Source organism: Frieseomelitta varia, unplaced genomic scaffold (genome assembly GCF_011392965.1).
Source record: "Frieseomelitta varia isolate USP_RPSP 00005682 unplaced genomic scaffold, Fvar_1.2 scaffold_806, whole genome shotgun sequence".
NCBI lineage: Eukaryota > Metazoa > Arthropoda > Insecta > Hymenoptera > Apidae > Frieseomelitta > Frieseomelitta varia.
The window spans coordinates 59,018-73,874 of record NW_025110597.1 but is presented as its reverse complement, the minus strand read 5'-3'; the positions used below and the strand labels follow the sequence as shown (position 1 = coordinate 73,874).

Genomic DNA, 14,857 nt, shown 5'->3' with positions numbered 1-14,857 from the left:
AAGTAACAAATAAATTATTTAATTGGGAAAGAATTAATTCAATTTTTATACGAAGATTTTTATACATGATAATATAATTTCGTTATTTTCCAAATAGATTATTATTGACATAACTTTAGAAAGTAATTTAAAAACAAATAATGTTGTTCGAAAATATTTCAAAACGGGTGGATTTTTATTAAAATTAAGTTCGAAATTCCCATCTGAAACGTTGTTACATTGGAAGAATATAATTAAAAAACTACGATTACAATTTTAAAAAATTTTTATTCATAAATAACTTATGTACTACAGTTAAAATTGTGAGATTATGATATAATATTAGAAAAAATATAGTTACACATTTAATTTCTCGTGCTCTCACACTCACTCTCATTCCAATCACTCGCCAAACAGTCTTCAAACAACACTTCATCTTCTTCATCAAGTCTATCGAAATTCGCTATAATGAATTCTTGATTTTTGATGATGTACTCTATGAAACCTATTGCATCGAAACCGAGGAAATCGACCAACTGAGTTTGAGAGTTTGCGCTTTGCAGCGCGTCAACAATGGAACGTTTCAACTCTTTAGGAGACATTCTTGGCCTCTGATCTTTATAGTATTTATCCACTTTTTCCTCGTATTCTTTATATCTTTCGTTTTCCGACGATCTTGATACATAGTTAAATTTCAGACCGATCAAATTAGCAGTTTCATCGGCAGTCAGTTTAATGTCTTTCGATTTTTCGGCAGTTTCATTAAATTTTTTACGGATTTCTACTATTGCTTTAAACATTTGTTGGGCATTGGAATACGCTAACTGATTATTAAACCATTCTTGCAAATCCATGAACAGTTCTACAGTCATCGCTGTCTCTTTGATTAGTTTCTCAAAGGCGAACATGAGAAAGTCGTCGACCATTTTTTCGGGACATCATCCGAGTGCTTTCCGCGCAATCTCACGAAGTTCGTCAGTATGAAATAACTCGCACCTTGGAATTCGTTTGCATACAACGTTTCTGGCCAACTATATTCGATGTTCATTGTATTGCATCGTTCCTTTTCTTTTTTAATCAGCTCCCGAAAATCCATTTTCTTCGAATTTTTGTTTTCTCCAGCTGTTCTTGTTTGACATTTTGTCATTCTTTTCTTGCTGACCATTTTTTCTTTACAGATGATCAACTAAAATTAATATAAATATTAATGTTATAATATTCGCGATATTATTATATAAATATTAATTTAATAATATTCGAATTTTATAATTTTTGCGATTGTTCTTACCAGATACTCGGCCGTGAATCCTTGTATCCTCAGTAAAAGTTGCCACCAAAGACTAAAAGACATTGATGCTCTTAGATTACTCGTAATACTTGCTTTACTTGCTCTGCTTGCGAAAAATGGAATGTGGATGCCTCTGTCAGTACATTTATATAATATGTTCCCTTCCCTATTCGCGCACCTTCTTGACCAGAGTAATGTAGAACTTATATTTGAGTAGAACTATATCTGACTAATTGCTCCGAACAAGAAACCTACAAAATAAAATTAAGTTTAATATACGAGAATTTTCACTTCACGACTAGAGATTATAATTAAAAGTAGCTTTTACAGAACTGTTATTCGAACAAGGTACTGGTTGCAGTATTGCAGTCATTACAAAATTTTTGAAATCAATAGGCTGGCTTTCCGAAATGGAAAGTTCTGCTTTGTTGTGCAAAATTGTCAAGTATAATCATTTAATGACATCCTTGCAAACTAACGACGTCGTTAAGCTTCGAATCTCAAAATTCTCGAACCTACAAATTGATTTTATTCTCTTGCTTCGAGAAGTGAAATTAACAGAAATTTACATAAATTCGCATAATGCTTTCGTATAAATTTTTAATGGTCGCGGTTGAACGGAACAGTAGGAAAATGTCTAATCGAAATTCTTGTTTTAAGAGGACACTGACATCCGAACATTTTCCTGGCTCTACTTTACTTCTCTCTTCTTTTTTTATTGACTACAAATATTTCAAGATATACTGACGACCGTGACAGTGAAATTGCCCGCCGTTAATAACCCCGCTGTGGATTAACTAATCTTCGAGAATGAGAGAAAGAAAGGAGGACAGAGAAAATAGAATCTCTTCTTCGGCATCGGAAACGACGATAACGAAACCTTCGAGGGGGGAGAAAAATTCACAGACGGCCATACCTTGCCCTGGCAACTGATTGCGGACCATAACGAGTGACCAAACCGTACACGATAATTCGTCGCTTTCCTTTACTTTTGAACTCGTCGATATGATATCGCTGGATAGAAATGATCAAGAAATAATAAAGTTATCATTCGGTTTCTCTGGGTTACGTTGAAATGTATACTTGAAATTGAGAAAATGTTGCAATTTGAGACAAACAATTCTCGATGTGCGTGGCACGTCATTCTAGCGCAAGAGCATACCTTTTGTGTACTAAGTACATTTTTTTTTCTTTTTTTTTTTTTTTGTCGCAGCACATTGTTTCCTCCCAGTAATTAACCAATTTTTGTTATTTATAATTTTTTATTTTCGCCCCCCCTGGTAGGCACGTAACCCCCGCCGATGGTGTGTCAACCTTTCTCTCTCTTCCGTTCGAGGAAGGAACGTCTGGGCAACGTCTCCTCTTTCTTCTACCACGCGACCGCATGCGTGCGTCAGGCGAGTGGAAAACTTGAAAAAAAAAAAAAAAAAAAAAAAGAAAAGAAAAAAGAAAAAAGAGAGAGAAGAGCCGGTTGCATCGTGGAAACGAACCGGACTCTAAAACTACCACCTTGACGTTGTTTTAAAAACAACGTCTCGTGGATTATCGATGAGGGAGGGGGAGGGTGAGTCGCGGCAACGAAACGTTAATTTCAACGTGTCGATCGTGGTGTCTCGGTGCCTAGCAATCGATCTCACGGCAAAAACTGGTTTAAAATCGAATTCATCGTACCCTCGACGTCCTCTCTCTCTCTCTCTCTCTCTCTCTCTTTCTTTTTTTTTTCTTGTCTCGCGTGGCTTTCTCGTCTCCGTCTCTTCTGTCCCCCTTTCTCGCCCCCCTCCATCCTCCATTTCGTCGCCCCGTTACGTTTTTCCACGGAGACACACTCCGGGGGAATTCGAGAGAAAAAAAAGGGGGGGGGGGCGCGGCCCTGCCGAAGAAGAAGTCTCCGCGAAGCGGCCGAGCTCCGCGAGGCGGCCCTCGGCTGGAAATCACGCGTCCCCCCGGATCTCACGGTGCCGTGAAAAATTGCCGGAGGGGCGAACGGCGTGCGTCCGGTCATCCGCGCCGTGTAGCGTCGTGCATCGGCTGAAATCGATTTAACACCGCTATTTCTACGCGACTACCAAAATTTTCGGGTCGAAAAAAAATTTGTAACATTCGTTGGACATTTTTGCTTGTCGTGCTTGTCCTGCTTGTCCTGCTTGTCGTGTTAGCGAAAGTCAAGCTTCCTTTCGTGTATTTCTAGAGATGGAACCAACGATTAGTGAATGTAAAATTTTCCACGCGGAGAGAAGTTAAAAGGTGCAAGAGATTTATGACACGATAAAATGTACGAGCTTTGTAAGTTTGCACATTTCACTGAGGATCGTTCGAGTCTCTGAGAAAATACTGAAAATTACCGTTTCACAAATATGGAAACACGCTGTTTCACAAAATTTCAATGGGAAATTATAAATTTTTCATTTTGGTAGGTCTGGTGTTAAATTGGTTCTTTTTCTTTTTTTTTTTCTTTTTTTTTTTTTGTAAAATACAGAAATAAAAGCTCGCGAGCTTCGTTGCATCGCAAAGTTTTCTTTAACATCTCTGGAAATACACTGTTTTGTAAATATATATAAAATTTCGATGGAAAATTATAAATCCATCATTTTGGTGGTTGATAATTTTTCGCAAAGTATACAAATAGAAAAACTTGTGTTACAATGTTTTCTCCATGAAAGTAGACAATTTTCAGAAAGTGAGAAAAACGTGGGAACAACGTTGTCCAGCAAGTCCCGATGGACAATAATGGGCATTGATTCTGTAATTTTTCCTGTTTTCTTTGGTATTTTCAGTTTTTCTTGTACCATCTTCAATAGTTTCCTCTGAAAGACTAACGAATTAAATTTATATATCATAAATATATATAATATATGTATCATAAATAATTATAATTTATATTATATGAATTAACATATTATACAACTTATGATAATACATGATATATTATATTATAGAAAAAAATATATTATATTATATTATAAAAAAATTATAAAATATTATATATTATATTATAAAAAAATAGGAAACCACGGTAAAAGATGGTGAATCCCGAAAGAGAGAGTGAGTGAGAGAGAGAGAGATGAACGATTAAAATACAGACAAAATGACGAAAACAACGTATGATTTCCAGCAACGAGTAAAAGCTCGTCGAGTTTCGTTTCTATTCCAGCGAAAAAAAAAAAGTTACTTCTATTTCGCGTCGTTCAGTCTTTCGGTGACCCACCCTATAGAAAATTATATTCCAATTCCGCCATCTCCGGCCAACGTCGGTTGGCGCAAACTGATATCATCGGTCGTTATCGAGTGCCGCCGATACCCGACGTGCGTACATACGTATCAGTTTGTCGACGGCGACGAGGCAACCACTCTCTTCTTCGCCCTCTCTTTATCCGCGCACGCAGGTGTGCGCGAACGTATCGCACGTTGATGCACGCGCGACCGGAAAACCGCGAGTGTTTCGCGACGGAAACGCGGCCGCCGCTGACCCACCGACGCAGAAACGCGAACGATGCAAAGTGCGGTTGTATTCACGGTGTGTGATGCACGTGCGTGTGTACACCTGCGCGTGAGGAGGGGCGGGCGGGCGCTGCGTTAGCCCCCCCTCCCCCCTCCCGCGTAAACGATTCGATAATATTCGCATATCGGCCAATTCCGAGCGCTTTGACGCGTAAACACTCCAATTACGTAGGTACATAGACACGTGCGAATGCCTGTATTCATGTACGTATACTCTCAATCGCGAATCTTAGGATGTTAGAAGACAGTTGCTGTATGTATTTGTATCGTAAAGGAACGATGGTGTATTCGTAGAGTAATGATGGCAAATGGTGGAAAGGGAAGAACAGGCTGCGCAAATATTTCGGAAATTTTCCGAGGAAAATACCCTTCGAAGAATCGAGAAGTTCCTTCACGATAGTCGTTCGAAAACTGACACGCTCTCGCCGCAGAGTGCGAACGCGTTTGTGAAGTGGACCGACATACGCTGCAACAGTTCGTCGCAAAGTTTTCTCAAATCGGGCCGCTTCGTAATTTATATTGCTTCGGATTTTGGTTCGAATAACTTGTACACATTTTACGTACAATGTGCGTAATCAGGATCATTATCAGATGTGTAACATTTGTTTACAGACAAAATATAGTTGTCACGTGAAATGTTTTCATATCTCTCTGTTTAAAATACAATTTGTTTGAATTATGAGAATTGACTGATTGTGAGAAACAAACGAGCCGTTATAGCTAAGAGGTTAACTCTAAATGTACCGACACTTGATATATATATATGTTTCCACCATAACCTATCGAATAACCAATTGTAAAATAAAGATCTTTTTACAAGAGGACTACAGGTAATTGTCGATTCTAAGTATAACAACGCGCAATTATACATATCTCTCACAAGAATTAAAAGAAGTACCAACGAATATGTAAAATTGTAAATGAGACTTTTGAACCCATTGTTAACCAAGGCTCAATGTCAATGAAAGTTTTTTCAACAGCTACACAACCTCGAACATCACCTACTTTGTCAGAGTCACGACTGTTGAAAACCCCCAAACCTAACCTCAAGTACGAACTTGTAAGAGTAATACACACACACACATAGGCGTGTGCGTATCTAGGACGCTCGACGAGGCTCGCGCGTCGCGACTCGCTTTTACCATCGATAACCTTTCGCCGCTAATAAGGATGTCCATCGTCTGGTAATCGCATGGACGCGTGTACCGCACGGATGGGAGCGCGTAGATTCGAGTTCGCATAGCGGCCGGCGAGTTCCAGGCATAGCACACGGAAACGCTGACGGTCCGTCGCGCGGTGCCGTTTCGCATCTGTACGGTATAGCGGGGCGCGAGACGACCAGAACGACCCTGCTGCTCTCGCGCTACACAGAACGAGCGAGAGAGAGAGAGAAAGAAAGAGCTGTACATACACAGAGAGCGGGAGTGCACGAAGGAGCAGAGCGATGAACGAGGGGAAAGGGGGGAGAGAGGGCGACAGAGGGGGAGAGAAGGAGGGTCGGACTCTCCGGGCACCCGGACCGTGGTGTGCTCGTAAATTCTCGAAAGGAACGGTCCGTAGCAGCGGCTCTCTGTTACCTTACCGCTCTTCCCGCGGTAATATTACTCGGCTTATATTGCCGGGCCTCCACTCGTGGGAAAAGGAGGGGCCGGCTGGTGGAAACGAGACGGAGAGAAGGACCGGTGTATACGTAAGCAGGGCGCATCCGTGCCTCGCCGCCGCCGCGGCTGGCTGCCTGGCTGGCTGGCTGGCTGGCTGGCTCGTTCGTTCGCTCGTCCGCTCGTCCGCTCGCTCGGTTTCTCGCGTGTACGTGCGAGAAGAAGCGAACCCCGAGGGATCGACGGGCAGGCCCAGGTACACACACTTACGTACGTAGTACGTGTACACGTGCAGCGTGCATACAGGATATACGTACACTGCGTTCTTCTGTAGATATTCGTACGTACGTACACGTACGCGTGCGTTAGTGTACGTGCCGCGAGGCGACCACGGCGATAACGTACACCGCGACGCGACGTTGCCGCGTAGTTGTGTATCGGCCACGGTGCGCGGAGGGCCTCCTCTCCGCTTCGCGTTATATACCCGTATCCCCTTTGTGCGAACTTTGCTTCACGCACGCACGCACGCACGCACTGCACGCGGCTGTTGTGTAGGGGGAACAAGAACGTCCAGAAAGGATATAGAGAAAGAAGGATATGAGAGAGAGAGAGAGAGAGAGAGAGAGAGAGAGAGAGAGAGAGAGAGAGAGAGAGAGAGAGAGAAAGAGAGAGCGAGCGACGACGCCCTGTGGCACACACCGTGAGGAGAGAGCAGCTGGTCGCCGCGCTGCGTGCGACACTTCCACCTCTCGTGCTCTCTCTCCTCGCGGACCCGCATGCCACGGCGATCGACGATCGTGTGGCCCGAGGGGCCCGTAAAAGCTAACGTCGCGCTCCTCTCACGCACGCGCAACGAAGACTAACCTTCGTGATTGTCAAGTCGAGCTAACTTTCGTACACGTACAACCCTTCGCTGGCTACGTATACGCATGAGTGTGTGTGTGTGTGTGTGTGCGTGCCTGTGTACACGCACACACACACGAGCGTTGGCTCGCGATGTTTTCGCCTCGTACACTCCGAATATGTCGCTCCGTGGCCAGCCGCGTTCGCGGTTGGACCGCTCCCGATGTTCCGTCCTATCGCGGCCAGACACGACGCGACGAGAATCCTCTACGTTCCTCGAACGAAGCAGCCCGGTTTGACCGGATACACCCGGTTCTTTCGATCTCGCCGGCAATTTCTTTGTTAACGTTCGCCGTCTCTCCCCTCCCCTCCCCCCCTCCCCCCTCGTCCCCACGCTTTGCTTTCCTTTTTTTTCTTCCTATCTCTCTATCACGTTTCTCGTTATCGCGCGTCCGACCGGCCGACATCCCCGATAAGATCTCTCCGTGTTATCTGCCCTGCGACGATCCTCTCGAACCTCGAGGTTCGAGGCGCCTGAACAAATTTTTCGCGGCACGAATTGTATGTATGTATGTATATGTGTATATATATATATATATATACATATATATATATGTGCACGGTTATCTTGCGCGGTACGTGCGAAACTGGAGAGAAAAATATGCGGAGGATTTTCGATTAGCAACCGATAGACCTTGACGGTGGAACGCACGTCGACGCGCGGTGCCAGGCTCTCCTTCTGCCACGTCACCTCCGCGAGGAGCCGCCGCGTTTGCCACGCGGAGCCCCGCCGACAAACGCGCGGCCGCGCTCGCGCGCCAGCCACTGTGTGCGTGCATATGCGCCGCGTCTCGCGCGCACACGCGCGCACGCACGGACGTGGCTGTCGCTCGAAAACGTGTAACCGTCATCGGCCGCGCGTTCGCAGTGACTAAGCGGCGCAAAAAATCCCGCGTATTACGGGCGGCCGGTCTCTCCTCGCTCTGTGCCAGGGGGATATTCGCGATTACCGCGAGGGGAGAAGACCGACGAGGTGTTCGAACGCGTCGAGGGGAGGGGAGGGGAGAGGAGGGGGGGGACGTATTTGTCGTTAATCCCGGGGCTCTGTCGCGTCCGCGCGCACGCCTCCTTTCTGTGCCTCTTTCCCCAGTTCCGAATAGAAAAGAAAAAAAAAAAGAAAGGTACATTACATCATGCTGTACATTTCATTTTATTCCCCCTATATGTAAATAAATTAGAACCTTTCAAACACGGCGGAAAATTGAATTGAATTGCAAGTAAATTATAAATAGCACAATAGTTTTTTTTTTTTTTTTTTTTTAAATCAGTAATTTTATAGTTCAACTCAGTCAATTAATATTAATTGAGTTCAACGATAAAATTTCGAAACAAAAAAGAAACTTGTAATTTAATGATATAAATAAACTTGAATAAATAAATATAAATAACTTCTATAATAAATTAATAGTTACATTAATGAATAACATTTTCCTGTGATTTAATTCAATTTTACATTTTATTACATATTGTTAATTAATTAATAGCAAGAAAATATTTAGAAAGAACTCGAGCCTGGTCAAAATGTTCTAAAATATCCATTTGATGTTTCAAAATTCAAAATATTTAGAATATTGAATATCCTAAAATTAAAAAAAAAAAAACAAGAATATCCTGAACAAAGTAAATATTCTAAAAGGAACATTATTAGAATAATATCCTAATAAACTAAATCAATATTAGAATAATATCCTAAATAAACTAAATCAATAGCGTAATAAAATTTACAGGTACGTTTTCTTCATTACGAAAATAAGAGTAAGAAGTTGCGGCTGCTTTTCTCGCGCGACGAGTTAACTCGTCGTTCGCGGCTAAGCGAAGGTTAATTATACCCGTTGCAACGTAACAACATGTCGAAACTCGACCGATCTGTCGCGACGCGGCGCGACGTTTCGCAACGGCTCGCTCGACGAAGCCTCTCGACATAGCGTGAAACTCCTCCGGCCGGGCGCAAATGTCAGAAGCCAGGCGATCTCGCGTCGATTACGTTCGACGAGAGGAAGACGACGACGACGCGGTGGCCAGAGAGACTTCGCGTGGAAGAATTCCGCCCGGCGCGGTCAGCGACTGCGCGCGATCGCGTGTGGTAACCCTCCTCGCGAGCGAACGCGGTCCTATGTTTGTGCGTGTGTGTGTATGTATGCGCGCGCGCGCGCGCGCACGTGTTACACACACAAATGCTGCTATTAATCTCGCGCGGCGATACGTCATTCCCGAAGCACCGCCTAACCGACTCTTATCGAATTCGAGCCACCCAGTGGCTCATTATGCATTCGAGAAGCCGCGGCCGGCGGAACGCATCGGTGTATACGGGAGGCGTCGCCGCGGCCGGATGATAAATAGGGACACGGTCGACCGAACGTTCTTTTTTTTTTTTTTTTCGTCGCCCCAACGCGACGATACGGCCGTACGTCGACGAGGAAACTCGACAATTTCTTTCGAGTCGACTGCCGTCCACACGTAGAGCAGTGTCCAGTTACGCGTCCACAATTGGGGAGACCGAAGGGCGGACATTTACGCAGAGGGAGAGGTGTATTCTACAAATTGGCATTGGCGAAAGAAAGAGTGGGGATGAGCGTCGGCTGTTGTACCGATACCAGGCACGTGCGGCGAATTCTAGTATTGTTTACTACACTGGAATATACTGTACTATACTAATTGTTTACCATACTAGAATATTACTATACTATGCTAGAATATATTGTATGGTACAGTATATGATATATCACATTATTCGAGTGTAATGAAATTTGACATTCGTAACACTTTATTCAAATTGAATATTAATTTAAACTATGCTAAATTTAATACGTACATACTTTTTAACTGACTAAAGCAATAATTGTCGAACGATTATAATTAATCTAAATTTCACGAAAATTTATTGAAGTTCCTATAAAAGTAGTTGTCAATAATTGAATGAAAATCTTGACTAAAGGTCATTAAATTAACAATACACATAGTACGATTCTATAATCGTATTAATACATGTAAATTGGATATGTTTTTGTTATTTGACATAAAATTTGATGCAACTTTGATTAATATGTGTCCGAAATATCGGTGTCACATATCGCTTTGTTTTTGTTCCACGTTTCACGCGGCCGCATGGTAAGGTAATACAGAGTGGGGATAGTCCCAATTCCAAGAATTGGTGGAGATGGACGCGTAACTGAGGAAGAGCCGCGGACACTTAACTGGAGGCTACTACTGCAGTTCGTACTTGTAGTACTTTCGTGCCGCAAAGTCTCTCTGTACGAGGAGCTGTCTGTAACAGGTTCATTTTCAATGCAATTAGACCCCCGGCTGGCCGCCGGTCGCCGATCCACGTCGAGACGCGACGTTGGCCGCGCTTAAAGGAAAACTAGTTTGCCGGGCGATCGATAGCGCGACCGGTGTCTATAGATTTCCAAGAGAGTGGGTCTCGCCGTGTTTCGAACCCATCGTGATTATACGCTCGTCGTTCGTACGTTCGTTGGACCGTTGCTCCGGTTTCTTTCCTCCCCGTCCCCCGAAGGCAGCTGACGCCACGGCTGATGCGCCGCGCACACCACGCTGCGTTTTCAATCCGCCGAAAATACGCGACGTTTCTTTTGAAACGCGGCGAGCCTCGGATCGTTCAGCGAGCGGGCAACCACACCGCTATCGCCGCTTACCGACCTAACAGAGGCGCGCACACGGTGTTGGAAGCTAGGAAGACAGAAACAGAGAGAGAGTAAGAGAGAGAAAGAGACGAACAGACGGAACAAGGAGGTAGGTAGACAAAGAAAACGGCCAGAGACGCTGACAAGAAGACGCACCGTCGGGGTTGGGGGAGCTGGACAAGAAAGAGCGAGACAGAGACAGAGAGACAGAGTGAGACGAGAGAACCATCCTCTTTAGAAGACCCTTAACCCTGCGGGTGACGGTCGAACGGTCGGTCGGTCGGTCGGTCGGACGAGCGAACGTCAGTCAGACAAAAGGGATCGGCCGGGAGCCCGGGTGGATAGCGAGGGCACCGAAGGGACGAGGGGGGAACGGAGAGCGAGAGGATAACAGTGGCGCGAGACGCGAACCGAAGGGGACGAGCGCAACGCGGCGTGGTGCGGCGTAGCGTAGCGTGGCGTGGCGCGGCGCGGCGCGGCGCGGCGCGGCGCGGCGCGGAGCGGAGCGGAGCAGTGCGGCTCTCGGCTCGGCTCGGTTCTCTCGGAGGGTGGGACGCGAGCGTGAGCGCGCGGGCAGGGGGAGAGGGAGAGGCTGGCAGGCCTGGCAGCAGGAAGCTCGCGATGCGTGACTCACCGAACCGACCGAATGGCATAGAACCCGCGGGTTCGCGTTCGCGCTCGTATCCCCCGTCCCTTTCTTTTCCACCCGTTTCGCCTCGAATCCTCTCTCTCCTCTTCTTCTTTCTTTCTTTCTTTTTTTTTCTTTTTTCTCCTCCTCCCCCCCTCCCCCCCCCCCCCCCCCGGGCCGTATCGTACCGTTTCTGTTCCCTGTTTCTGTTTCGCGCTGTCTCTGTCCTTGCCACGGCGATTCACGGAGAGAGGCCCGGTCGTCCTCTACCCGATCCCCCCTCCCCCACCCTAAAGTTCGCCTCGGTCACCCTCCTTCTTCTCTCCCTGGAAAGTGGCAGCGAGGGAGAAGAAGCCCCCTCGGCTCTCTCTCTGTGTTGTTCCCCTTTCTCCCGACCCCTCCACGGAAACCCCCCTTTCCTCCCCCTCCTCCTCACCCCCGTGGGTCGCATGGCCCCGTGTCTCCCGGTCGTTCAGCACACGGCTCTGGTTCCTGCCTAGCCCCTAGTACCCGCGTCACGCGGAGCCTTTGTCCTCTGCCATCACCTCGCGTTATTTCACACTCTCTCGCGCGCGCTCGCGCTCGCGCTCAGGCTCACGTTCGCCGCGTCGCTCGCTCGCTGGTTCCTATGTATGTATGTGTGCATGCGTTTCTCTGTGCACACGCGGTGGACCGCGGCGAGTCCACGAGCGAATCTCGCGCGTGAGAACGCGTCCGTATATGTGCGTGTGTACGTGTACGTCCACCTCGGTCGCGTATCACTTGCCGTCGTTATATCCGTCGTTACTTTATCACGTCCGAACGATCCGTCGGGCGATCGATCGAAACGACAAATCGAGAGCCACGGCGCGTACCCTCTTACGACGGACGTGCAGACTAGACGCGCCGTGCCCCCGTGTCGCCTATGTTCGTGCGCGTACGCGATTACGCGTACTTACGTGCACGCGTGCGTCCAACCGTGCGTGGCCGCTTATCCGCGATCGTGTATATGTACGTGGTGCTTATGCGTGTGCGTGTGTATGTGTTTCGTCTCGTCTCGTCTCGTCTGGTCTCGTCTCGTCTCGTTTCGTTTCGTCGAGTGTGTACGTACGTACAATCGGAGGGGGTAGCCCCTGTCGCTAACCGCGTCCGAGCGAGGAATTAGCGAGTCGTGCGGCGAAGGAGACTACCGTAAAGTCGTGGCTCGTTATGTGTTGCCCGACAGAGCCGGCTGTGCCTGCCTAGCCTACTCCACCTATGTATGTATGTACATCGTAGGCGCGCTTAGCCTCCGGTACGGATGTATATACGGGCATAGACGGGCACACGAGGCGATGGGCCAGGAATGGGTTCGAGGTTAATGCGCTCACCGGGGTCTAATGACCAAGGACCGACTTTAGGGTGGGCCGGGCCGATGCTCTGACGCTTCTGACTGAATTTGCGGTGAAACGGCTCGCTTTACGTAATTGCTAATTAGTAATTGGTGGCGCGCCGCCGCGCGCACCGTCCACCCTACGAGTGGAGGTGTACAACTTTTCACGTGTCCGCCGATATATCTTTCTTCTTACCTCGTGAATTATCTTACTTACTCTTCCTTAATCTTCTTCTTTCCATTTCTTTTCAACCTCTTGCAATTAGCCGCGATGATGACGATTGTGTACTGGTCAAAAACTGCTTGCTGTAAAATTGAATTAAATTGAAATGACGCTAGTTTTACAACAATCAATAACTTTATAGCAAGAAAATATTTGGAAACGATGTAAAAAGAACTAACCTCGATATGACTAACATTTACAAATACATCTGCTACATCAAATGATAACATTTACAAATGTTTCATCTGCCACGAAAAGTTTCGTTCAAGTAATAAATAGCAATTACTTTTCTCGCGCGACGAGTATACTCTACGTTGTTTCAGTCATGACGATACACGCATATTACATAAATATATCGCACCACTCACGGCTGACAACAAAAGAGGTTAAATCGAACTCGGAAATGTACGAATCTTCCTTATCGACGCGTACGACTTTTTACACGTTTGTCGATGAATCGTCTCTGCGAGGGAACAATGGCTCGGAATCGAGAGAAAAGTCTGGTCCGATGGTATATTATGTCGATTGAAATTGGCCGTAACAGGCTCTATTAGAGGCGGACAAATAGATCCAGCCTTAACGTATTAATTGACGTTAATTAAGACCGGGAGGACATTAATAGCGCGCGGTTGTCTTTATCGGCGCGGCGTGTTCACGACTCGTGGATNCTCTCTCTCTCTCTCTCTCTCTCTCTCTCTCTCTCTCTCTCTCTCTCTCTCTCTCTCTCTCTCTCTCTCTCTCTCTCTGTGTTGCCGATTTCCGATTCACGGTTACTCGATTTACAATAAAGATCTCACGCTTCGCGGACGTTAACCCCTGTCCCTTCCTACGCCCTTCCCGTGGCAGCGCCCTTTCGCCGTGCAATTCACCCAGAAACCGTTGTCCGTTGTGTACAACTAAAATTCGACCGGCCGGTAAGCTGCTTAAGCGCTGAGTAATCGAACAAGCACGCGGCTAATTCCGTCCCGCGGAACATTAACGTGCAACATTAACGCGCGGAATTAAAGTTGTTGAACGTCAGGGCCCTTTCGTCATTGAAATTCGCCGAAATTTCTCTTCCGAGACGTTTGAGGTTAGGATTGGGCAAATGGGAGGCGAATTTTTCCCATAGAGAAAAACAAGAGCTACATGTGTCGAACCACGTGTTCGAACACCTTTTGCCAACTTCGTAATTGCAAAATAAAGGTTCTTACCTTTTCTCGGCGAAGAAGGTTCGTAAAGTTTAGCGAACCAATTCTAACACTGGCGTAGTTTGAAGTCGGATAATTTTTTTCCATTTTGAAATCGAGACTAGACGAACAATCGTTAACGGGATCGTTCTTTTTCTAAGGACAAACAAGCTTGAACAATCGGATATCAGAGTACATGCACAATGATATCCGGTTTAACGTGAAGTTAATTGCATTTTAAGATGTACATGTACGTCCATCTGGTAGAAGAAGACGCAATTACTTTTTGGCCAATCTAATATATGTCATTATGTACACTATATCAAATGTTGTGCTTTGATTTTCAAAAAAATTCAATAAACGTACAGTAAAAATTAATTGTTTCTTTAATCAATAATTCGATCACCATGAATTTCGATAATTTTCGTTCACGATTGGTGAATATAATTTTGAACTTACAGTCTGTTCATATTTCGATCGATGATCCGAACCTCTACCACTCTGTCGGTTTGTACCACCCGTGCTGAAACACCCTGTACGTATATTTACACGTATATGGAACATATCACACGTAAATCT

General features: G+C 45.9%; 1 protein-coding gene across 4 annotated transcripts; it reads right to left on the bottom strand.

Moving 5' to 3' along the window:
* Positions 1–265: 265 nt before the first annotated feature.
* LOC122536181 lies at positions 266–14,449 on the bottom strand. Of its 4 annotated transcripts, none has more exons than XM_043668334.1 (4): positions 14,303–14,449; positions 13,104–13,192; positions 1,268–1,518; positions 266–1,165 (listed from the first exon to the last, which is right to left on the bottom strand). In XM_043668334.1, the coding sequence occupies exon 4, from the start codon at positions 903–905 to the stop codon at positions 345–347; it is 561 nt and encodes a 186-aa protein (XP_043524269.1). In that variant the 5' UTR covers positions 906–1,165; positions 1,268–1,518; positions 13,104–13,192; positions 14,303–14,449; the 3' UTR covers positions 266–344. The 4 variants fall into 4 exon arrangements, with proteins under 4 accessions (XP_043524269.1, XP_043524270.1, XP_043524271.1 ...); XM_043668335.1 differs by lacking the exon at positions 14,303–14,449 and adding an exon at positions 13,289–13,794; XM_043668336.1 differs by lacking the exons at positions 13,104–13,192; positions 14,303–14,449 and adding an exon at positions 1,601–1,680.
* Between the last annotated feature and the right edge of the window lie 408 nt (positions 14,450–14,857).

Bases quoted from the DNA above. Each gene is read 5' to 3' on its own strand.
- LOC122536181 (XM_043668334.1), bottom strand. From the start codon at position 905: ATGGTCGACGACTTTCTCATGTTCGCCTTTGAGAAACTAATCAAAGAG.